General features: G+C 38.8%; 1 protein-coding gene across 17 annotated transcripts in view; it reads left to right on the top strand.

Moving 5' to 3' along the window:
• Positions 1–23,808, top strand: part of mcf2la (mcf.2 cell line derived transforming sequence-like a) — a 79,270-nt gene extending 55,462 nt beyond the window's left edge. For 2 of the 17 annotated variants that reach the window (XM_088912660.1, XM_088912654.1), the window contains exons 11-32: positions 176–367; positions 2,526–2,717; positions 3,378–3,537; positions 4,523–4,593; positions 5,045–5,121; positions 5,631–5,697; positions 6,353–6,468; positions 6,558–6,627; positions 7,150–7,242; positions 7,686–7,778; positions 8,299–8,424; positions 8,932–9,153; positions 10,195–10,287; positions 10,952–11,030; positions 11,326–11,355; positions 11,755–11,824; positions 12,580–12,698; positions 13,177–13,269; positions 13,938–14,012; positions 16,201–16,313; positions 17,062–17,174; positions 18,700–19,628. In XM_088912660.1, the coding sequence (XP_088768786.1) occupies positions 176–367; positions 2,526–2,717; positions 3,378–3,537; positions 4,523–4,593; positions 5,045–5,121; positions 5,631–5,697; positions 6,353–6,468; positions 6,558–6,627; positions 7,150–7,242; positions 7,686–7,778; positions 8,299–8,424; positions 8,932–9,153; positions 10,195–10,287; positions 10,952–11,030; positions 11,326–11,355; positions 11,755–11,824; positions 12,580–12,698; positions 13,177–13,269; positions 13,938–14,012; positions 16,201–16,313; positions 17,062–17,174; positions 18,700–18,901 (2,466 nt within the window). In that variant the 3' untranslated portion in view covers positions 18,902–19,628. Of the gene's footprint in view, positions 1–175; positions 368–2,525; positions 2,718–3,377; positions 3,538–4,522; positions 4,594–5,044; positions 5,122–5,630; positions 5,698–6,352; positions 6,469–6,557; positions 6,628–7,149; positions 7,243–7,685; positions 7,779–8,298; positions 8,425–8,931; positions 9,154–10,194; positions 10,288–10,951; positions 11,031–11,325; positions 11,356–11,754; positions 11,825–12,579; positions 12,699–13,176; positions 13,270–13,538; positions 13,906–13,937; positions 14,013–14,804; positions 14,880–16,200; positions 16,314–17,061; positions 17,179–18,699; positions 19,629–21,257 lie in introns of those variants that run through there. The other 15 variants (XM_088912668.1, XM_088912671.1, XM_088912661.1 and 12 more) reach the window with 14 other exon arrangements.
• Positions 23,809–25,474: the final 1,666 nt, after the last annotated feature.

The raw sequence follows: 25,474 nt of genomic DNA, 5'->3' as shown, positions 1-25,474 counted from the left end.
TCAGTTGAATCACTCCTCTGGTATTTGACATACTGGAATTGCCTACCGTTATTAAACGCTCACATGGACACTGATGGGGCAAGGGGATACACTTTGTAACAGCTCACTGGGGTAAGCCCACCCCTTACAGAAAATCAGTCCTGGTACCAGTTTGTTTTCATCTTGTTGCCAATAGGAGATTCTGGATTTGGCAAAGGATCTGGCGAGTCAGGGCGACCTGCTAATCCAGAGCAATCACTATGCTGTGGACTCAATCCTGCCCAAGTGCAGTGAGCTGAGGAGTGTGACCGAAGAGCTGGCCGCCGAGATGAAGATGAAGAAAATCCGGCTTCACAAGTCAATGGAGCTGCACCAGACTCTTGAAAAGGTTATGCAGAAACTAGCAGAACTACCTACCTTTGCCGTTAATGCATTAAATGTGCTTCCGAAAGTTCGTTGCAACATAAAAAAGACACAAGTGGTACAGGTACAGTAAGTAGAATAACTGTACCTAGAAAAATGCGAAGCCTTTTATAGGCCATTTACAAGTCTGTTTCAGCAGTCATTCAAGACAGGGGTTACTGCTGGGAAATAACTAATGTTGCACCTGTCCATAAAAAAGGTGACAAAACCAAACTAAAAGTACTTATAGACCAATAAGTCTTAATTCTATTACATACAAAGTTGTGGCAATGATTATTAAAAGTAAACTAAGAATGTCATCGGTATGGTAATAAGAGTCTGAGGGATTATTAGCACAGAATGAGAAAAGGTAGGTATTAATAATAATAATAAGCTTTATTTTATATAGTACCTTTAAAGGTGGCTTCTTAATGCACTTTACAGAATGACAACAACAAAAAAAAAAACACACAAAATAAGCCAAAATAAAAATACACAATGAGAGGAGACAGTAGATGGGGATACTGAATATGGTAGGCACAAAGGGGTATATAACAGAACCAGTTAAGTAAAGGCCCTTCTGAAGAAGAAGGTTTCGAGTCTAAAACCTTGTTAACATTAAATGTTAACTTATGCTTTTTAAATAGGCAACAGTAGAAATGGATACAAAACATCCTTTTGAAATATCAATTCTCAAACTTTAGGCAGCAGGTATTCAAGGTAATGCATGAACTTTATTTAAGATTTGATTAATGGGCAGGGAACAGCATACAGATAATCCGTAAAGGCTCGAATTGAGATCATGCAAGAAGCAGAGTACCTCACTGTTCTGTATTAGGATAACTGCTCATCCTAATTGCCCTGGTGTAGTAAACAAACTGATTGATTTCACAGTTTATTCCAAACAAGGAGAACTGCCAAGTGCTGAAATAAAATGCATTGAAAAAAGCTGTACCAAATTCAGGACCGAGTGAACACCTGGCAGGTAATTTTGAATGTAGGCATGTGCAGGGTATTAAATGCAGATAGTTAAAACATAAGTACAAGTATAAAATGGAAATGCTAAGTTTGAGAAGGTCACATAAACGAAAGAAGTAGGAGATTACGTGGATAACTCATGGTATGAAATGGTGATGGTTTAAATTTAAAACCTAAGAACAGGTGTCAGTTATTTGTGCAAAGAGTTGTGTACAGCTCATACAAATTGCTCAGGCGTATTGTTAGAGGTTCAATATTACTACTGTTAGATACCCTGGATTCTTTGAAGAAAGAGCAGGATGAAACCTTAACTATTGAAATGAAAGTATGCTTAATGTGTTAAATAACCTCCTGTCGTTTGTAACTTTTATATTCATAAGATTAAAAGCAGTAGAAATAACATACTGTATGTTGCTTTTGTGTGCTGTCCTGTGGTTTCCTGAATGTTTTGGTACACAGCTACAGAATCCTGAATGACTTCACAGTTCAGAGATTTAACAAAACACTATGACTACAGTGCAAGAGTTGTTAGACCAGTTTTAAAATAACTTTCTCCACTTTAGAGTGACATTGAATTGTAAAATACAGTTTACTCTGCAGCTGATGCATTTCTTTAGCTTTGGAATAGCTCTAATCATGTGCCTTTATCAAACAAGGATCTATGACACTAATTGAAATTGAAACTGTGAGCAATTCTATTTACAATAAAGCTGTTTAATCTTTATGAGTGCTTACACTGAACATAGCTTAATTGCCCTGCTAGTTCTATAGAGCACCACTGAGGTGGGTCTTTTAGTTCTGCTTTTAATTCCACTAAGATCTCTTTTAATTCTAAATTCGTAGAATCCTCATTGCATTGTAAAATGTCAAACTTTAAATTAGATTTAATAAGATAGAACATGAATATTTTATGAAATTACTTTGCACAGAATGTTTTCTGACCATGAATTAAACTGGTCGGCAAGTTCCTTACTGCTGGAGTGGCCAGTGTCTTACGTTTGTGTCTCTAGCAAAACCAATGTTTGTCTCTCTCAGTGTCTGGTTTGTCTTTTATTTCTCTGATGGAGCATCTCTTTTTTTGACCTCTAGAATACGTTTTTCTTTGGACTGCTTTATGCCCTTACCCTCCTCCCAGTTCGACTGAAACCTCCCTCTTAAATGTCCAGGCTGCAAAGTGGTGTGATGATGGCATCTACCTGCTGGCCTCGCAGCCTGTGGACAAGTGCCAGTCCCAGGATGGAGCCGAGTCCGCGCTACAGGAGATCGAGCGGTTCCTCGAGTCCGCTGCGCAGCACAGGCTCCCAGACCTCGGCGCAGTCTGGAGAGAGTACGAGTCTGTCCTCAACCAGGAATTTCGGGTGAGCCCCTTTTCCGTTGTGCTGGAGGCTAGATTCATTACCACGCATGAAAGCTGGCTTGTCTTTAATCCCCCTACCCTAACTCTATGCAGAGTCCTGTAACGTCAGGGCCTGATGACTGGTTAGCCGGCATCTTTGCTCTGAAATCCTGTGGAATCTGTGATTCTCTGTGACCTTTGGCTTTGACAAACCCATTTCTAGAGTTTTCCCTGCTGAAATCCTGTAATGTGATTACAGCAGTTCTCAGAAATAGAACTGACATGGGAAAGTGTGTCAGTTTAGTCCAGAATCAATGTCATTTTATCATTCGTACGGCATGTGCTTGAACTTTTTGTAAATCATTTGCTCTTTATGGGGATGGCATGTTTTGTTATAGACTTACCTCAGGAAATAATTTGTTTATTCTTTGCAAGTGCTGGAGTACGTGTTGTGTTCATTTTATCTTACAAGTATTTTGTTGGCCTCACTCTCATCAGTTTGTGGAAGGAGTACTCTCTCTGTAAGTACTTTAATAAGGCTCTGTATAGGCACACACACACAGAACAAGCCCACCACTGAATGACTGCCTTGTGCTGCGTGCTTGAACATGCAAGCGTGTTCCCCGCTTCTGGTGAGTGGAGGTATTGAGAGCCTCTGTCTTGCTCTTGCTTTGCCCCGCAGGACCATGTCCAGAGAGTGTTCCAGAAACAGGAGGGGATGCAGGAGATGTTTGAGAAGCGCCGGGTGAGCCTGAAGAAACTGGCAGCAAAGCAGACCCGCCCTGTCCAGCCAGTGGCTCCCCGGCCTGAGGCCTTCCTGAAGTCTCCTCACACGTCCCCAGGTTAGGCCTGCACTGACCAGCCTCTCCACTACCGAGTCTCTCTCTATTAGGTGCCTTAAGGAGGGGATCTATCTCCCTCTAGTGGCAGCTTTGCAGTAATTACAAAATTGTGTGTATTCTATATGGGTGTTTGAAGTTTCAATTTAATAATAATAATAATTACACTTATATAGCGCTTTTCTGGACACTCCATTCAAAGTACATTATAGGTAATGGGGACTCCCCTCCACCAGCACCAAAGTGTAGCCCCACTTGGATGATGCGACAGTACTCTCCCCACACACCGGCTCTCAGTGGGGAGGAGAACAGAGTGATGAAGCCAGTTCAGAGATGGGGATTATTAGGTGGCCATGATTGGTAAACGCCAGGGGGAAATTTGGCCAGGATGCTGGGGTAACACCCCTACTCTTTTCGCAAAACACCCTGACCACAGAGAGTCAGGAGTTTGGTTTTATGTCTTATCCAAAGGACGATGCCTTTTTAAAGTATAGTATCCCCGTCCCTATACTGGGGGCATTAGGACCCACAAGGACCGCAGGGTGAGCGCCCCCTACTGGCCCCACTAACACCTCTTCCAGCAGCAGCCTTAGTTTTTCCCAGGAGGTCTCCCATCCAGGTACTGACCAGGCTCACACCTGCTGAGCTTCAGGGGGTTTCCACTTGTGAGATGCAGGGTGAAATGGCTGCTGGCTGCTTCAAATTTATTTATCTTATGTACCTGTGTACAATGAAATGCTTACTTTCCTAATGTAACAGATGTAAGTATGTATAGATATGAGGCTGCACTCATTACGTTTTTCCACCACACACCAACTCCTTTCCCATGCACAAAGGTTTAATTGCGTAATTATAATCGTTAATATTCTAGGATGATTATTGGTTCGGTAAACTCACAGAAATAGTATTGTTAATTTACCTTTGGTAGTTTATTTGATTTTGAAAAGTATATTCTCTCTCAGTCTTTGTTACTGTGTCTCTTTTTTAGGATATTCCAGAGGCACTGAAAAGAACTTCTCTTTAGACAGTGATGCCCTACAAAGACTCAACAGTAGAACGGTAAGCAGGGTTTCCTCTCCTACTTGTTTCTGTGATTACAGCCAGATATCTATGATTGCTAGAGAGAATTATGCCTTGTCTCAGCTTTTTGAGAGTCCTCATAAAACATCAACACTAAACATGGAGAATTTATCTGTGATGAAAAAACAGTTCCGCTATATTTCAGCTTTTATTAATTTAGAAGTCTTTAAGTATCTTAGCTATTACTAATTTTCATACCTCTCTTTCTAAAGAGGGTGTATCTTTCTGTTTTGGTATCTTGATGCGAGGTAGACTTCTTATTCACAGTGACAGTACTGTGGACTGTGAAAGAATCTCAGCAGATTAATGTATTTTTGGAAATGGGATTTCTGAATTTGGACAGCTTAAGACCAGTACTGATTTTTGTATATCTGTATATCTCATAGTGCAGCTAAATTGTGATTTGAGGGGTATCTGTATTGTTCTTCAGGGCAGCAGTCAAATAAACAGTGGGGGCCGGCATGACTCTCTTTCCGAAGAAGAGGAGAATCTGGCAGTGCTGAGGAGGTGCGAACCTACAGTGGTACAGGGACAATACCATACAGAGCCTTGCAGAAGTGTTCCGTCACTTCCTGTAGTGCCCCGTTTCATGAAATGACAAAATGATGCATGCACATCTTTTAAACTAAATATTTCATTCAAAAACTGAATTCAAGACTTCTAAGGGAGAAATAGGTTACAGTAGATATCGGCAAAAACTGAAGAGAACAAACTTCAATACAAGTATTCAGACCCAGAAACTCAATAATTTGGCGGAAGCACTCAAGGCTTTTACGTCTTTTTGTGTACCTCTCTATGAACTTTCAGTGCATAGTTTTGCCTTTCCTTTAGATATTCAAAAAGTATATTGCTATTGCTATTTTTATTCATTTCTCTCATGTTTTGAGTTACAAATCCCCTAATTACGGGACGCTTAATAAGAATTTGTGAACAGTGTTTTTTAAATGAACTGTAAAATGAAAATAAATCTCTGAGCTCCACATCAGAAAGCTTACAGGAGTGATTTTGTTTTGCAGGCACGTGATGAATGAGCTGCTGGAAACTGAGAGGGCATATGTAGAAGAGCTACTGTGTGTGCTGGAGGTATGTATCACTGTATACTACTGCTTATTCATCTCATTCAGCTCATTCATTGTACATAACAGCTCAGACAGAGTCTTACTCTTCACTGTTGAACATATTGAGAAAGCTTTTCCTGTTAACTTTTGGTGAAGCAAAGAGAGGAGACTGGTTTTGTCATTTACAATGAAAAAATAAACCATTTCACATGGGGGGGACAGCACAGTACGCTCACCACACACCAGCTATCAGTGGGGAGGAGGCCATGATTGGTAAAGGCCAATGGGAAATTTGGCCAGGACGCCAGGGTAACACCCCTACTCTTTTCAAGAAATACCCTGGGATTTTTAATGACCTCAGAGAGTCAGGACCTCAGTTTTATGTCTCATCGGAAGGACAGCGCCTTTTTATTGTTTAGTGTCTCCGTCACTATACTGGCGCATTAGGACCCACAGAGACGGGGGGGGGGGGGTGAGCGCCCCCTACTGGCCTCACTTACACCACTTCCAGGAGCAACCTTAGCTTTCCCAGGTCTCTCATCCAGGTACTGGCCAGGCTCACACCTGCTGAGCTTCAGTGGGCTGCCAGGTGTGATTTGCAGGGTGAGGGTCATATAGCTGTTGGCATTGTGAAGTCATTTTCACAGCTGATGGGAATACTGTCCTCATCCTTGCTGCAGGGGTACGCGGCCGAGATGGACAACCCACTGATGATGCATCTGATGCCAGCGGCACTGCTGAACAAGAAAGATGTTCTCTTTGGAAACATGACCGAAATCTACGAGTTTCACAAACGGTGAGCTCAGCGCCATCATGTCCTGTATTGCCATGCTTTACTGCAGAGTGCTCGTGGAGCCTCATGGGGCGTTGCCCTGTGTTTTCCAGGATATTTCTCAGAGAACTGGAGAATTACACGGACTATCCCGAACTTGTAGGGAGGTGTTTCATCAAGAGGGTAGGTAAATCTGCCAAGTACTGGTACTCTTAATTCAGATGTAACGTTCAGTTCAGTTTATTGTCATATGCACAAGTGCAATGAAATGCTTATAACTAAATTAAATCATTCATTATTAAAAATGTATCCTATAAATTATAAATAATGTCAGTTCAGGCAGTATTATGTGTTGAGTCCATGCTTGTGATCAACATCATATTCCAGACCGTATTTAGAAATCAGAGGAAGGGTCAGGGATATTCAGCTGTTATTCTAACCAGAATTCTGTAGAAGTTTGTTGTCATCATTTTAAAGCATTATGCCAGAGTTAGACAATATAAAAACTCTTAATACACAACCAGTTTCATGACCTGCTCCTCGCTCTTTATGTAAATGAAATTAGAACAAAGGTGAATATGAGCACAAGAACAAACCCAAATATTAAGGACAAGCAGTTCTTAAATAATCCTTAGTCTCTCTTTTGTTATTGTCTTGGTTTATTCCTTGTATTTGACTGTTAATAATTTGACATTTTGCATTTAGATGAAAGATTTGCAGATTTACGAGAAGTACTGTCAGAACAAGCCCCGGTCTGAAAGCTTGTGGAGACAGTGCTCCGATTGTGCCTTCTTTCAGGTATCTTGCTTTCTGTCTGCATAAAGATCCCAAGACACCAGAGAAAAAGAACAAGCGCAGCTCAAACTCTCAGATGTGATTTAATTAATCCGTTGGTTGATTTTGCAGTCAGTCAATATTGTAGAAAATATGTACAATTAGTACATAATAGCGAGGAGTATCAATTGTGTATTTCAATAAAACAAAAAAAGAAGAGGAAATCTCCCCAAAAATTATAAAATAATATAAATTCACACAGAACAAGACTTTGTAACTCAAGATAATTTTATTGTGGTCTTAGTGTTGTCTCAAACTGATATCTGATAGAAATGTGAAGCCATAAGAAAACCAGTTGTATTAGTTATTTTCTTCGTGTACAAAGATGTCAATTCTGTCTAATTTTTGTTTTGTTTTTCAATAAAGTGGGCCTGTCTCATCTTCTGCTTTTTTGTTCTTGCAAAAAGGAGTGCCAGAAAAAATTGGAACATAAATTAGGTTTGGATTCATACTTACTGAAACCTGTTCAAAGGATAACAAAATATCAGCTGTTATTAAAGGTTAGTTGTTTTATTGATTGTGTTATTGCAAGGAACTCTGGTAATATGCATGATATTCATAGTGGAAAAACACATTTTCAAATAAAATTGAAAGTGTTTTTAATTTGATGCCAATTTTTGTAAGGAGACTAGGTCTTATCCATGTTGCTTAGGACAAGAACAAAAAGTATATTAATCATGTTTTTTATAATTTTTAATATTTTTTGTCATTTTTTATATTTCACACCATAAAACGTTTGTTATATGTAAGTAACAATAGAAACCGTCTTAATTTTTTAAAATACTGTGGGAATTTTCTAATCACATTAAGTAGGTAGTTTCTAGACTTGTCATCCTTACACCTCAGTAACTATACAGTGTGTATACAGTAAAATAGGTACTGTATATACAGTATAATACTAGATGGATCTAGTTACTTAGACACGAAAAATTAACTTCACCACTGAAGGTTACTTTTGAATCTCGCAGACGTCTGGGCCAGAATTTTGTTCTTCTCATTGTGTTGTCCTTCTCAATTCAGGAACTTTTGAAGTACAGCAAGAACTGTGAGGGAGCAGAAGATCTGCAGGATGCCCTGGCAGCCATACTGGGCATCTTGAAGGCCGTCAATGACTCTATGCACCTCATCGCCATCACGGGATATGAGGTCAGGCTTCGCTTGTCTGCCTCATCTTAGAATCAGGAATGAGACCATCAGTGAAATGACTTGACTCAGAGACTGTTTGAAAAGAAAACCAACCCCTGCCTCCTGATACAAGTTTTTCTTGTTGCGGGATGTCCATGCCTCTAACGGACTGGACTGTTGGTGTGCGGACCGTAATTTTAAATGTTTTAAGACAACTGTGAGAACTTTATTCTTCACAGAAAACTTTACAAACATCCCAGGAAGGTATGACCTCTCTCTCAGGAAGGTGGACGTATTTCTTGAGCTGAAAGCATGTATGCTGTTTTTGATAGTTAACTGTCATGCCGTTATTATTTATGGGTGCTGATAGATATAATACCTGGACGACTAACATGTTTTTAATCAACATCCGATCAGCTTCTTGAGTGTTCTTGTGGAGTACAGAATCTCACGGGCTCAAAACGGATGGAAAGAGGTGGCTGACGTGCGGGTTGGGGTTTTCACCGGCTGCTTTGCTTCTGGCGGCAGGGTAACCTTGGTGAGCTTGGCAAGCTGCTGATGCAGGGATCCTTCAACGTGTGGACGGAGCACAAGAAGGGCCACTCGAAAGTGAAGGACCTGGCGCGCTTCAAGCCCATGCAGAGGCACCTCTTCCTGCACGAGAAGGCCTTGCTGTTCTGTAAGAAGAGGGAGGAGAACGGGGAGGGCTACGAGAAAGCTCCTTCCTACAGCTTCAAGCATTCCTTAAACGTACGTGAGGAACTGAGCTGCAGTTAAAGGGTTGAAAATCCTCTTTTGTGTTTTTTCCTGTTTCCATGTAATGTGTGCATGTGTACCATGTACTGTACATGTACAGTACCAGCAGCCCTATCACCCTGCAACTCACAACTGGCAGCCCACTGAAGCTCAGCAGGTGTGAGCCTGGTCAGTACCTGGATGGGAGACCTCCTGGGAAAACTAAGGTTGCTGCTGGAAGAGGTGTTAGTGGGGCCAGTAGGGGATGCTGACCCTGTGGTCTATATGGGTCCTAATGCCCCAGTATAGTGACGGGGACACTATACTGTTAAATGTCGCCGTCCTTCAGATGAGACATAAAACCGAGGTCCTGACTCTCTGTGGTTATTAAAATCCCAGGGTGTTTCTTGAAAATAGTATGGGTGTTAAACTGGCATCCTGGCCAAATTCCCCCTGGCCTTTACCAGTCATGGCCTCCTAATAATCCCAATATATGAACTGGCTTCATCACTCTGCTCTTCTCCCCACTGACAGCTGGTGTGTAGTGAGTGTACTGGCACACTCTGGCGGCTGTCACATCGTCCAGGTGGGGCTGCACACTGGTGGTGGTGGAGGGGAGCCCCCATTACCTGTAAAGCACTATATAAGTGCAAGGAATAAGTATTAATTAATTACTGTAGGGTGCCATTTCTCATCACTACCCAGCACCTTCTGCATTCTGGCCAGTTCAGACTACACTTCTTGATTGCTGACATTTTGGTCTTGTATGTTTCTGATTTCACTACGATATACGATTCTGCTTGAGTGGCGCAGTGGTTAGCTGGGGCCCTGGGTTCAATTCTGTCTGTGAAGGGTTTGTGTGTTCTCCTGATGTTCCTGTGGGTTTCCTCCAGGTGCTCTAGCTTCCTCCTATAGTCCAAAGGCATGTTGATAGGTTATTTAGCTTCTGGGAGAATTGACCCCGAGTGTGAGTGTGTTTTTGTGTCTACAGTATGTGATGGACTGATGTCCCGTCCAGGGTATTTCCCTGGTTTAGTGTCCGTTTTGTTTTACCAGATGAGTGCCGTAGGAATCACAGAAAATGCGAAGGGAGACAATAAAAAATTTGAAATCTGGTGCAACGCGAGGGAAGAAGTTTACATTGTGCAGGTGGGTAAACATATTAAAACAGGCCTGGTTTATACTCCGAAAGCTTTGAGGTCTGGGGTACAGTCTGTACTTCAGAACGTTACAGGTTCCCATATGGTTCCAGCACTCATTCCTACCCGGGACGAGAAACATTATCTGTCACTGAGAGTGGCTGTACCAGAGCCAACCACAGACTCTTCTGGGAGTCCTGTTCGCAGTGGGGTGTATGAGGGTCTGAACTGTGTGTCACTGAGTGTTGTTATACCAGAGCCAACCACAGACTCCTCTGGGAGTCCTGTTCGCAGTGGGGTGTATGAGGGTCTGAACTGTGTGTCACTGAGTGTTGTTATACCAGAGCCAACCACAGACTCCTCTGGGAGTACTGTTCGCAGTGGGGTGTATGAGGGTCTGATCTGTTAGTGGGCTCGGTGTGTACTCAGCTGTCGGTGGCCTATTCATTCAAATAAATAAAGCCCCAGCCCCAAGGGACAGTGTATATGGGAATCTCCATTTCTCAGAAGTGAGGGTTGGATTTTGATTAAGCAGCAGATTGTGCTTCCCACCAAGCTGGAGCATAAAAGAGAAGACAACTTATTTTTGAGGATTTCCAGTCATTTATGGTAATAAGCTTGTCTTTTAAAGTAAAAGAGATACAGAAATGAAGGATCTGATCTTTTCCTTGTAGGCTCCTACTCCAGAAATCAAAACTGCATGGGTAAATGAAATCAGAAAAGTGCTAACTGGGCAATTGAAGGCCTACAGGGGTAAGAATTTACTTTATTTACTTGTTAGTTTGAAGGAAGAAATGGGGAGTTTCAGACAAGCTACTGAGTGATAACTGAAGTAAAGAAGATTATTCAAGCAAAAAATATCAATATGTTGTACTTTCATCCTAATCATTGTACCCTTTTTTTGACAAAGTAAATTTGTTGGCTTATTTAATGGCTTTGTAATTATTTTCCTTGTACGGTAATGTAGATGTTGTTCTACCTGTTAAAGGAAAATCACACTGGATTTTTGCAGTGACGTTAGCACTGAATATAATTTTTCATTTCATAGCATACAAAGATGTAGTCCTGCCGTGTATAAGTAAGTTGTTTTAATGTAATTTCCAATTAAAATATTATTTCTACAAAGGCTAGTGTTTTGCCCAACTTTTTGCCCAAGTGTTTTGCCCAAATGCTAAATGAGTGATTCTGATTTAGGTCTTTTTACAACTGAAGAAAACATTTTTTATCAAGGTCTCACATTTGACAAATTGGCTTTCCTTTTTTTATAACATAACGTGTCTTTAAGATTTGCGTTTCAAAAAATATTTTAATGAGAATTTTTAGGGTCTATTTATGACTATTTATCTTAAAGCACATCAAATTGCCAAATTAAAACTTGCCTAGTTAGCCAGTACTAACTGTACTAAAACACACATTCTGCAAAAGATATCTTTCTGTCCTTTGTGCGTTTTCAATTTCTTTTTCTGCTTCATTTTAGAAGCAAGGCAGCACAGAACGTCAGATCCAGCATCTCCGAGTTCAGCAGTTCCCGCTGCTGGGAGCTCAAGGTGAGTTCTGCAATAAGACGAGGTTTTGGGGAATGGATTGCTTTGAGCAGAGCAGACCCAAAGGGAGGATTTGTCCATTCGGCAACACAGCTAAAGCACTTTTCTTTTGCAACCAGTGCTGTAGCACAGCTCTTCTGACATGTGTTCAAGGGAAGACACTCCATGCATGTTATATTTGACATACATGTCTAGAGTGTGCGTTTGTGAAGGAGTTCTTTCCACTTGCTTTTGTGTAGATTGTGTGTTTTTGGAATAAAAAACAGTGGCAGGATGATTAGAGGTGTATTACAGTTTCATTGAAAATACTGTCAGCATTGAGATGTTCGAATACCACATCTCTATACCTCACATGCAGCCATTTATTCTTTCAGGAGAAATATTCATTGGTATTCTGTAATTTGTTAAAAAAGAAAATAAACAGATTATCCAAAGAAAAACACTAAATACAAAAATGAGACTCAAGCAGTAAATATGAATAAAAATTCCTACCACACTTGTGTTTTTTATTAATAAATCTTTAATTATTCCTTTTATGTTTGCCCAGGCTAATGACCCCACCACAAAAATCTTTTTCGTTCAGTACTCCCTTTTTATACACAACTGATAAATTAATTACAAACATGGCGTTCCCTTTTATTTGAACTTGCATACGTTTCTAAATGTATGTGGATTTGGTTCCTTATTAACCTGTTCTTTTCAACAAATGCTTTTGGCTGATCAATGAACTAGTCTCTTTGTTTTGTGTATTGCGGCAGTCCTTTAAAGAGCAATCTGAAAAGTGTGAGGAAAGGTGAGGAGAAAAAGGGTGAGCCTACCAGCCCTGATGGCTGTTCGAATTCTTTGTCATCTCCCAGGTATATGGAGAAAGGAAAAGGTGAGTGTTACAGCTGTAGATCAGAACGCAGACCTTCCTGCTAGTTCCTGTATTTTGAAGTGGAACATAACATCTGCTTTTTGGCACAGACCTCCCTCTGAAACAAATTTTACAGATGACTAGTTCTTAAATAAAAATAAAGTATTTGTAAAAGGCAACTAAAGGCTTTTCCACATCCTTACTAGTGAAAGGAGTGGCTAATGATTAAATCCACTACCTTTACTGTTCAACATAACTAGTAAGACTAAACTGGTACTATGAACTGAACTAATTGGTCGTCACCCTTTGATTTGTACTGCATGATTTAAAGAAAACGGAAATCTAGTTTGACTGGCTAACTCCTCTTCCACTGGACCTGCTTTCTTCTCTTTTCTCTTTCTTTCCTCCACTCTCCAAAACTGATTTTTTTCACCTTTTTTTTCCTCTTTCCTTCCTACCTGGCCTGTTTCGTCCACGTCTCTCTAATCCTTCCTTCAAGACGATGCAGCAACTAGCCCTACTTCAGAGCGTTCTGCGGTTGCTAAAAAACGCTTTACTTTACAGGGCTTCAGCAACCTAAAGAGCCAGAAAGGTAAAGTCAGGCAACAGAAAGTCCATCTAGTGGTCTGCAAAGTTGTAACCGAAATCTAGCCGAACCACAGCCACTAAGATCACAATCTGACTGTCCTAACAATTGTACGTTATTAATTCGAGTATATTTCTCCATCTCAGTAGATTGTATCTGCAGTTCTAGACCTCTTTAACTGCTCAGTGCAGGTAGTCTCCACATACAGTAAGATTACTAGCTTTGACCTTTGGAGTACAAATGGGATACTTATTGTACCATGCTTTCCTTAACAGAGTCTCCACTTCCTACTGTTAAAAGTCGAACATTACCAATGGCACTGCTCTCACAACCAGGTACCCCTGTAGTCCTAGTTTAGACTAATCTAATGTCTCCCAGAGTTTAGTGTGTAGCTTCTGTACCTGTATTCTGTGGTGTCCAATTTTGTTCTAGTTCTGTATTTAATCCCCCCATCCCTGTGATGAGATTCTGACGTCCTTTCAATAACGTTTTCCTGTTGAATTTTCCCCCCCAAAATCTTCCCGCTCACTTGTCAGGTTTAATCACCTCTTTTTAGGTAGCGAATCCAGTTAGTGTACCCGACGTGGTGTGTATTTGTAAGGAAGGGAGTTCTCTTTTCTTTCTGCTTCAACTGCTTCTTTCTTGTTCCATGTCTTCCTATAATGTGTCTACAGGATCTCCTACTAGCCCTGACAATAAGACAAAACGGCACGAGATAAAGAGTGACCCCACTCCATTTGGCTTTAGAGGTATTCTGTCCAAAGCGGTTCGCTGTTACCAGTTCCCATTCGTGCTTTCGACAGCTGCTTATTTTAAGGGGGCACCGCAGTGCCCAGCTCTGGTGTGATGATGTGAACAGTGTAATTGAGGACGTACAGTAGCGTAAGAAGTGCTGTTGAACATGCTGGTGCTGGTGGCCTGGCACGCGAACCAGCTGTCTTTTGGAATACATGTTCACTCACATCATGTGCTGGGAATGGCTGTAGACATTTGTCCTGCGAAAGCTGTTGGGGAATACATTTTGTTTGATGTTTTCATGCTTTGTTTTCTTTATGTTCAGTTTTTATCTTTGATCATTCCATTTAACGTTTTAAGTAATTTGACGTGGTTCTATGTGTTTAGTAAGCCTAAGAGAAATTTCTTACCCGTTCAGTTGCTTTTTTCTTATGAAAAATCAATTCACATTTTACTGGTGTGAATTTTGTGGTTCAGCAAGTGAGTAAAAGTGGAAGGTTCACACCTGTTTATGGTACATTGGGTTAACGCAACTGATGTTGAAAGGGTCATTTTATTTCCAAAATCATATATTCCATACCTGGTTAATAAAAATTATTTTTATGCTTAGAAGTACAGAGTGGAAAAACTGCTATGTACGGAATAGATTTGAACAAACTGTGCTGAAAAACAGGCACAGACCTCTTTTTACAGCAGAGAAACCGGTCAGAAATAAAAACTGAAATGAAAGAACGCTTGTTTTAGCTTCGGTTTGTGAGGATTAAATGTACAAAAAACATGAGAACTGACGGGTGGTTTTCCCACAGATGCAGGTCCACACACAGCAATGAGTCGTGTAAAATGGCTCAGTACCTCTAGTCTTTTGCAAGCAAAGAGGAGAGGTAAAATGCCTAATTGTGTGGATGACCTTGACTTTTAATCAAGTCGCTTTGCAAAACAGGGCAAAAACAAAGGACTCTTTAATTTAGAGAGATGATGCCTCTTCAATAAGAAATCTGATATTTCCTCAATTTCCTTTCACTGTTTGTCTCACATGAAAAACAATTTTTCTTTCTCTTGGGACTTTGAAGTTTAATTCCAGCTTTGTAGGATGTGATCTTTTTTTCTATTTTGACCAATAAATTCTTTGGAAATCAGTAGCTTAGAAATCCATCAATAAGAATACCCTGTATCCCAATGCCGTTGAACTTATAGAGTATCAAAGTTATTTATAAAATATATTTCAGATATTTCCCCCCAAAAAATTATACATTTCTTAAATTAAATTTAAAAATAACATTGATCTAAAATTATATGGAAACTTTTTTCATTCATTTTGTTCTGCATTAATTTACAGTTTTGCCTAGTGTCCCTAGTGCATACATTAGCTGTGGAGCTGTGTTTTTTTTTATAACCAGTCAATTACAGCACTGCTGTCTCAGCAACATACTCATCAGCATGCAACAACGATAGACCTGAAAATTACATTTTAGCCTAATTTGTTTAGTTTTTTTAAATTTTGACATTTGAATTATAAAGTATCGTTTTGGACTTTAGAGCTAGGAATTGTGAACAGATTGGGAAAAATGCATGTTTTGGGTTCATACTGCCCTGTTTCTCCTTCAATGGGTGTGGCATGCAGTGCTGATACACACTGGACTGTCATCTGGCATTTCACTCTGTGCTGCAGACTTCTTGCCTTTTGAACTCCTCACCTGCATCACATACACATGCAAGAATGACGATATCCAAGGAACACACTCCAAAAAGATCATGCATTCAGTGATCACAACCTAGGATTTTTGTAGTCCAGATGTAAAACAAACCAATGTTTTTATTATATTTTAAAAGTTTTACAGTAATCATTTAATTGCAGAATCAATATGATATTGCATTTTGTAAAATAATCAATGAAATCATTTTAATAACTCCATTCTAAGCAACATCTTTTTGTACATTGATAAAATTCTGGATTCTAACAGCAAATTACTACTGTAAGTCTCTGAATCATCCATGTAAAGGTGTGGGTTCCTTGCTGTATATACTGTAGCTCTTGATGTTCAAGGGATGCTTTTATTGACACGTTCACTGCCAGTCACAAAGACCACTGACTGCACTAGCATGTATGGGTGTGGTGCATGTTCATGCTTTGTCATTTTTCATGGATCTTGCTTCGAGCTGTAAATGGCACTAAAGTCACGCCACCTGGTCGTCTCTCTCCAGGCTGGGCCAAGCAGTCCCATTCCCTGGACGTGGCGGATGAAAATGATGGCTACTCCAGTGGGGAAGATCCACTGAACTCCTCTGACGCAGAGGAAGAGGGAGGCAGAAAACTGGTATGTCAGAGGTTCTGTTTACAGAGCAGCTGTTTCTGGACATTGTGGCTGTTAGATCAGGGTTTCTTAGTTTGGCCTTTTATGTCCATCGTTGGAAGCATATTGCAACAATGTGCATTTTGCATGTGATGAAACTGCAAGCTTTTGCCGTCTGCTTTGCATGGAGTATATTTGGAAAGGTTGTTAATAAGGAATCCTGTCTTGTTACTGAAGGCTTCCGAAATTCATTTTCCATGAATTAGTTCATCCCAGACATTTCTGGGTCAAAACATTATTCTGCTGCGAGATGTAAAAGGGCTGAACAAACATGGTATTTGGACAAGCAGAGCAGCTTTAAGTAAAATGTCACATTACTCAGAATGTTTGCTATAAGGACCGAATATATACAATACTGACAAACACTTTGTGACAGCACAGATAGTAGATTTCCTGTGAATTTGGCTTTTGACTGTAAACTGTTTCCATGGTTTCCTTAACATATTGGACTTATTCTACCAGCATAATTACACATGCCATCCTAGGGCAAATAAAAACACAAGAGGGACCTGTACATAGTAATACCCCTATTCCCTGAAGTAAATAGATATATGTAGATTTGTTGCAGGGTACATGAGACCTTTTGGCATTGACTCTACTGCAGGCTAGGAACATTTGGAAAAAAGTTGGTGTTGACTCTTTTTTTAATTTTGAAGTACATGTGTATTTTTATTTTATACACGTAAAGTGAATTGTCTTTTTTTTCTGTCAGACTCCTGGTAAATACACTGTAGTAGCTGATTATGACAAAGGAGGGGCAGAAGAGCTCACCGTTAAGAGTGGAGAAGTGGTACAGCTGATTCGTGAGGGAGAAGATGGCCAGTGGTGAGCACTGACTGAAATCTAGGCTGGCTCTTTTGATAAAAGACATTGAGAACCTTTATTCAGGACAAACGCTTGATTCTCTTTTGTATCTGCTTGGAACAAGGAGTAAATATTATGGAAAATGTATTTGAATACAAATATAATACCAGGAAAGTGACTGAAATTAAATTGAAAGCAGCTACAACATTTGTGAGTACTTAACTAAGCAACGACCTTCTTTTAACTAAGGCGGTAATACAAATATATCCTCTTAGTGACGACTTTGAATTATGCTTTTTTTTAAAAAAAAACGGAATTTATAGTTGTTTTCAACTTAGATACATGACTACAACGTGCACAGGACAGAATGAGGACTCACAAGTGTGCCCTTCCAGCATGCCCTGTCAGAGCCACTTGTCATTCGATACACTATAAATTCCACAGTGCCTTAGAGGAAGAAGAATTAGTCCTGACTGAAGTAATGTACCATCTCTGAAAGCTTGCAGGCACCTCACAGGTTCCAGGAATTAGTGTTCTGCTGAGAGCTGAGGAGGCACCAGCTGCTAAATGTCCACCCAACTCTGGTGACACTGAGCCAGTTTAGTCACATGACCCAGACTCAAACTAGCATTGTCAGAACTCTAAAGCACAACCTGCCCTCTGATTTGAGTTCCCTTATTAGTTGAGCCACTCATGAGCACCCAAATTACATTTGTAAGTGCAGAAACCTCAAAACAAAGTAAGTTTATTTGTTTTGGTATAAGGTAAAATGAATCAAAACTTAACTAAAATTCAAATGGGTTTGCACAAAACCTTTATATGTTCATGTCTAAAATATTCATTTTTCTGTTATGTGGCATGGCTAATGATGCTTCGGTCTGTCAAGAATCAATTAATTATTAAGGATTTTTAGCTGGCCAGTCTCTCATAGCCCTCTTTAATAAGGCACTCTGTGATATTTTCCTTTTTCATAACAAATTAAATTGTCAGTACTTAAAATGAGCTGCATTTAACCTAAATCATTCAGTCATACTGGTTAGGCCTAGGAAGCCTATGATGTATTAAATCATTGCTACAGAGAAAAAGAGAAAAATCAAATGAGATGTCAGTATTGAAGCGGCACTCTGGCACAGTGATTAGCATTGCTGCCTTACAGCACTGGGGCCCTGGGTTCAATTCTGCACTTGAGCTGCTATCTGCTTGAGTTTAAATGTTAAATGTTAAATGTTTAAAACACATTGGTTTTCTCTGGGTGCTCCAGATTCCAAGATTTCAAAATCATACGTGTTAGCTAATTGCGTGTCTGTGTTTGTGTCTGCCTACCCTGTGGTGGACTGGCATCTTGTACAGGATGTACCCTGCCTTGTACCCGTTTCTTGCCAGGATAGGCTGTGGCTCCCCCACAACCCTAAACTGGATGAAGCTATTATAAAATACCTGTAGATGAATGGATGTCAATATTGAATGCATTTTCAAAAGCCATGATGTTGGTTTGCTCGAGGTTGATGTCCTGTAATGGAGCACACAGTGTGTTTTGTTCTTTTAGGTTAGTTCGGAACCTGAACACAGCAAAAGAGGGATGGGTACCAGCTGCTAACTTGCTGAATTTGATCGGAGACTCAAAGTCATCTCAGTCTCTGAGCAGCTCAGGTAATAGTTCTCCTTTAATTACCTGTGTAGTAGTAGCTTGCTCTGAGAACATAAACTGGAAGCAAAAGTCTAGAAAAAGTTTTCTACTTGTTAGTTAATTTCTTTACCCAGAAAATCCTGATGTGTGCTAAAAGAGGAGTATTTTCTATATGGTCATGCAGGTAAGAAGCCAATAAAAATCCACTGATTCTGGATAAAACAATCAAGTTTTGCATTTTAAAAAATTTCATTTTTAATCAAATGCTGTATATTGCTGCTACGTGAACTAGATGGGGGATGCCCATTTAGCTTATTTCATTGCTAGTATCTCAAGCTGTTTCTTGAAAGCAGTCTGGCTATAAGCTTCAAAAACAGCTTTCGACCAGCTTGCTCTAGACTCTCTCAACTCTTTGTGTAAAGAAGTATATCCTGTTCACTGTTTTTAATTCATCTACCTGTCATTTCCACTTGTTCCATCTGGTTTGTGTTTTACTATTAATAAGACAATTATTAATATTGATTCTGAAGAAGTCTATTAGGATAGCTTTCACGATTTTGAATACTTGAATCAGGTCCACTCATGAAATCTAGTGTTTTCAAGACTAAAAAGATTGAAGTAGTGTCGTCATCGTATGACTTTACTTCAAGACCATTAAGTTTTGTTAACAGCCTGTAAATAGCATGTTACTTCAGTAAGTATAATCAGTAGAGTACTACTGGCCCCTGGAGGGTTTATCTTAAGTCCTTCTAGTATACAGTATGTAATAGTTTTCTTCTGGTGGTAATACTATTTAATAGAGAGCTTTGTCTTTCTGCATTTCTTCCTTGGTAAACACCTGTGTGAAATATTTTAATACATCAGATATTTCCTTTTCATTGTCTAAAACAATTGCTCAATATTCTTTGTTATATTTGGCTGTTCTTCTATGCTTTTATATTAGTGCTTGCAATATCTTATACTCCTTCCAGTTCCTTTGCCTTTTAATGATTGTATACATTTATCTGTGTTTTTGAATTGATTTATTAAATCATATGGGCCACTGCTTTTGAATATCTTTTGAACTATTCTTTACTCAGTAGAGAATACTCTTCTCTTCAGATTCTCTATACCATTCAAATTCTCTCTCATTTTTGCAAAATCAACTTTCCTAAAATAATACACCTTTGTTCTGGGTGCCAACAGTACAGTTTCAAGATGTATTTCAAAGAACACCATGTTATGGTAAAAGTTCCATAATAATTTTCTCATTTCTGTTATTAGTACTCCATCTTGCTTATTTGAAAGGGTAGATCATTACAGGCATTTCTTCTAGTAGGTATTCTAATAATCTGAATACGAAAGCAGTCGTTAGTCCTGTATAGCATTTTAGTTTCTGCTGCTCACGTTGGTATTGGTTTATCCCCAATCTAAGTAAAGAAAATTTGAAATCTCCCTTGGTAACTACATCTTCCTTCAGAAATGTTCCCAGTTTCCTTATGTGACATCTCAGTATAATTCATGCCTGGATGTAGTTGTTTATAGCATACTGCTAACACTATGATGTGTACTTTCTGAGGCTCGTGGATGCCACAACTCTACATCATTCATCTTTTGCCTCTCCAAAATGCAATTCATCATAATCATCATCAATTGCATCAGAATCACCTGCTAAGGCAGTATATTCTATCTCTTATATTTTATCTCTAATATAAGATCACTTTATTGGCCAAATACAATTTCTTGCATTAGGAATTTGTCTTTTCGCATACCCCAGCTTGCTCTCCATGAGACACACAGGCACATGGACGATGAGAGAGAAGCTTGGGGTCAGAGCGCAGGGTCAGCCATTTATACGGCGCCCCTGGAGGAGTTGGGGTTAAAGGCCTTGCTCAGGGGCCCAACGGAGTAGGATTCCTCTGCCAGCCACGGGATTTGAACTGGCAACCTACCAGCCACAGGCGCAGAACCTTAGCCACAGAGCCACTGGTCCCTCCCAATATGCCTGGTGTTTGAGTATTAGCAATTAAGGTTTTGAAGTTTTCTTTTCCCATTTTTTACTCCTCTCTCTGTTTCTCTATGGCATATTTTCTACCCACTTCTATCTCTTCTTATTATTCCTTCTAATTTCTTTGTAGATCCTAGCTGATCATCCAGATATAACCCGTCATGTTTATACAGTCTTTGCTACAATAAGGTTTCCAGTGGACAAAAATGAAGAGTTCCTCAACAGACCCTATCCTTAGCCCTGTTTTGTGTTTGCAGTTGCTCACCTTTGCATGCTGTAGACAGGATATCTGTCAAAACCACAGATTGTGTCCTGCACTTCAGTTGGTTACCCAGATTGTTTGAATTAGTCCTTTTTGGAAAGTGCACTGTTTCTGCCATGTCATGTCTTTTGTTCTAACATGACCAACAAATATTGCAGTTTGTGTTTTCAAGGGGTTTTAATTTTTTTTTCAAATGAAAGTGATGCTAGTCTTTTGTGTGTTGCTCAGAGTCGGGGAGTGGCTCCAGTAACCTGAGTGCCTCTTCCAGCTGCAGTGAGACCTACACTCCCAGCACCACCAGCTTCTCTGACATCAAAGGCTGAACATCGCTCCAACTCTCATTGACTTTTCTTGCCAGGCTTTTATTTTCTCCCACTTTGAAATTCAGTTCACTGGAAGGAGGGGTACACTGGATTTTTTTTTTTTTTTTACAGTTTCATTCCCTTTCGAACTACCAAACCCCAAATGTTGGGCTTTGTTTTGGAGATTCAGCACAATCAAGCCACACAAAACTGTCATCCCCCAAGCACATAATTCAGGCTCTGTCTGTTCGTGAAGCTTGGCTTCTGTTAACAAATTATTCCATTATTAATTATAATAGAGGTTATTCTAATCTCTATTTACAATATGGTTTACTGTTATAGACATCATTATGGACTTTTGCTGTTTTGGTTTGTTTTATAATTGCAGGAGTAAAACAATCCTCCAAGAGACAAATTTCCTGAAGGATGTAAGATATTCTGTATATGGATCTATGTTTATGTCTGCTCTGCAACCTTATTTTTAAAATGCAAGCCTTATACTTAAGCCATTCCAGTCAAGACTATCTCCCACTGTGTCTATTTCTGTGCAAGAGCTTCTGTTTCTGAGTCACTGCTCTATAAGGTCTATAAGTAGCACTAAATGAATTTAACTACAGAGTTTAGCTTTAATTAGACATTTTTGTGGTTCTGCAAACTTTTGCATGAAAAGACCTTCAGAGGCTATGGCTGTTTACAAAGTATTACTGTTTCATACCTTCTTGATACAGTGTTGACTTTCTTTTGATATCTCATGCACAGAAACCCAGCCATACTGATGTCCAGGAATCTCCAACCATTTCTAGTCATCAGTAAGAAGTTGTCAAGTCTCAACATTTGCTGCTTACATTGAGCTTTATTGAAAATGAATAGGGGATAAAACTTTGTTACAACTTTGAAACAGATGAATACATTTATTTATTTCTTGTAAAAGAGAGAATAATGTTTAAGTGAAGTTTGTATAAAATGTAATGTTATTTTTTTCAAAAACATTGTACATAAGGGACATTAAAATGATGAGTACTTGTAAACCATGGTCTTATACGGCTTATAAAAACTATACTGTATCATTGCATTCCTATGTCCACATTGTATTGTATATATATGTAAATGAATGTTAATGTACTAAGATTAGACTATTATTTCATCAGATGTCTGTATCCAGATATGACCCAATATACTTTAGCATTCATAGAATGACCTTGATCTATGATGGAAAGCAGATATGTGGATTTCAAATGAAAATAAAGCTTATTCTAGGGGCAGTCCTAAAATAATAAAATATTGATGAACTTTGTACTTAAATGTAAACAATCATAATTTAAGAAACATTTTTAGTGAAGTGGCTAAAATATGGGTTGGAGAATAACTTGGTTTTACTAATAAAGAATAATTTGTGGGGGCTAAAAACAGGAAGTTTGTGTGCAGTGACAAAATGTATCATATATATATATAAAGGCATCAACCCAAAGGTCACTGAATTGCACAACTGTGTCTAAATCCTTGGAAGTTTATAAGAAAATAATGTACATGTACAGTGTTAGTTTCTGATGCATCTTAGAAATTCATTCTTAAAGTGTGATTTAAATCCTACTCTTGGGATTGTTATCTGATATATGTTTTACATTCATGAACCTTTGGACAGCCATTTCAAACCACTGCTCAGCAAGCCATTCAGAATTATAGTGTGCAGTGTTTTCTGTCATTGTTATACTGCCATTTGGTCTCAGTGGACATGTAAGGAAAAAATCTCTTTATTTTGGGAATATTCTGTAAAGCTGGAGGTACACAATCAATTTGAAATTCGCTTTGACGGTTCTAACTGGCTGTCGTCACTTACTGACAAAAGATTCCATGAAATGTTACTGGTAATACATCTATTTTCATTCATTCACAGTTCTCATGTACACAGAGGTGAGTGTTCAGTCAGTGATGTTTTGTTAAATCATCCAAAAAGAGGAAGTACAGCTGCAGACAAGCTGCTGCATAAGGAAACTTTTTCTCTGAAAAATATTTATGGGATGTGAGATCTGGAAAGTATAAAGACTGCAATAAAGACCCATCTGAAGAATTAACATTTGAAGAAAACAATGGCCAAGTTACTCCCCACATTATCTGTAAACTACTGTATGTATTTGCTGTTCACATATTTTAAGCCTCTTTCATTTACTGTAGCAGCTGCCAAAACATTTTCTATAGGCATCTGACATCAGTTATCCTATCTATATGTAAGATTTAGCAACGGTAATTTGGTCATATTATTTTGTCGGAAATTATAAAAAACTTGCTTGTGTATCTCTAGCCAAAGATAATGTACTTTTTATTTGCACTCCAAGTCAACTGATTTTACTGTTTATTGCACTTTATGCAGCACATTGCGGCACATTTCTTTTTTTTATGGTAATTGAATGATTGAAAATGTCAGAAGTCCTTATAACTGTATGAAAACAAATGACTTGAATAAAATACTTTGAGACGTACTAGATTTTTCAACTTTTGTGTGTTTTTAACATCCAGAAAGAAACGTTTAAACATTACGACTCCACTCTGCTCACTTTCAGTCCAGCTGGTCTCTAAAGTTCCAGTGCTAAATGGGGACTTTAATCTGCTTGCTTTTTTAGACATTTGGTTAATTTATTATTGCACTCGGGTGAGTTAAAAAAAATTCAGACTTCATGGTTAGTGTCTACAACAAATTTCTCAACTTGCTAACCCATGATTCTGACTAAACAGATTTTAAAAATCGATCTCCTTATGATTAACAGACATAGGTGGGACTGGCAATAAACTGTATCTAACACTTCCATAGTGAGCTTGTTTTCTTCAGCTCCATTACAGGCCAGGATACCTGAATGAGGGCAGTGGTCCAAGGTTGATACCAATCACAACCCCATTTGACCTTTTAATAGCTGAAATCAAATTTTTAAAAAGGACTTAAACAGAAATCAGAAATTAAAAACTAATAATTATGAACATGACCAGAGCAAAACTAGAAAACACTGAGATCCCTCATGATCAAGCTTTGCAACAACCAGCTTAATGTAAACATTTGGTATGATTCTTCTCAAGTGTGATATTAGTAAATTTATATAACTGAGTTCATACTGAAGTATTTGATCTGTTTAATTTTAATTTATTTTAATTAGGCCAGTACTAAAATACACTCTTACCATTCTTGATTCATAAGTCACATGTAAGAATTTATTTTGGTATAAAGTTTTACAAGATCATCCTTTGTTATCTGTTGATATTTTATTAATATGTTGAATTAAATGTTCTACCCCTGTTGAAAATATTTTTTTTCCTCCAGCTATCCTCATCATATCGTAACGGTCGCGGTTTTGTAGTCATCTGAACTTTGTGACACAGCTTTGGGCTGTGTATGAGTGTACTAGTTGAACATGTTTCATAGTAAATCAGAAAGACGGCCAAAATTCAAAATCCTGTTATATACTACTGCATAAATACAGATATCTGAAAGAAGATTGTTCTCACTGTTTTTTTTTTAGGAAATCTGTCAAAAGTGCAGTCATTTTAATTTACTCATTCCTAAAATGCAAGTTTCAGTTTCAGAACTTCAGAACAGTTTCAGTTCAGCCGTTCTGGAAAAAAGCCACCTTTCCACAGCCGGTTCTCTTAGCTGCGATTACATATTTAGTTGAGAAATAAGTCTTAAATTAGTCAGAACAGGCATAAGTCAACACGACACGGCTGATGAAACTAGAAACTAAATACTTGAAGTATATAGAAGTATACAGAGGCTAGTTCACATTTTTACCCACTGTAACCTCACAAGGTGTGTATTAATAAACCTTATAAACATGAACTTCATATTTGAAACAATTTTAGTAGAGTACATATTAGAAGTGAATTCACCTCTAATATGCATCAGTATTTGCAAAGATTTGTTGGTGTTTTATGTTTTTTAAATAACTTTAAGATATAAATATGTATAAAATACTGTATATATATAAATACACCTTTTGTGAATATATGCTTAGCCTTTTGTGAACTATAGAAACACATTTATCTGCGATTACACTGGTAACGTTGGTAACAATGTGGCACGTCTGAAGCACTGTATTCTGGGAATATTGAACTACTTGCTGTGGGGAGGAAACATGCTAGCGTCTACAAAAACTAATG

The sequence above is a fragment of the Atractosteus spatula genome, chromosome 4, assembly GCF_055471065.1.
Source record: "Atractosteus spatula isolate fAtrSpa1 chromosome 4, fAtrSpa1.hap1, whole genome shotgun sequence".
Lineage (NCBI taxonomy): Eukaryota > Metazoa > Chordata > Actinopteri > Semionotiformes > Lepisosteidae > Atractosteus > Atractosteus spatula.
Note: the sequence above shows the minus strand (reverse complement) of the source record. Positions and strands in the feature narration are given on the sequence as shown.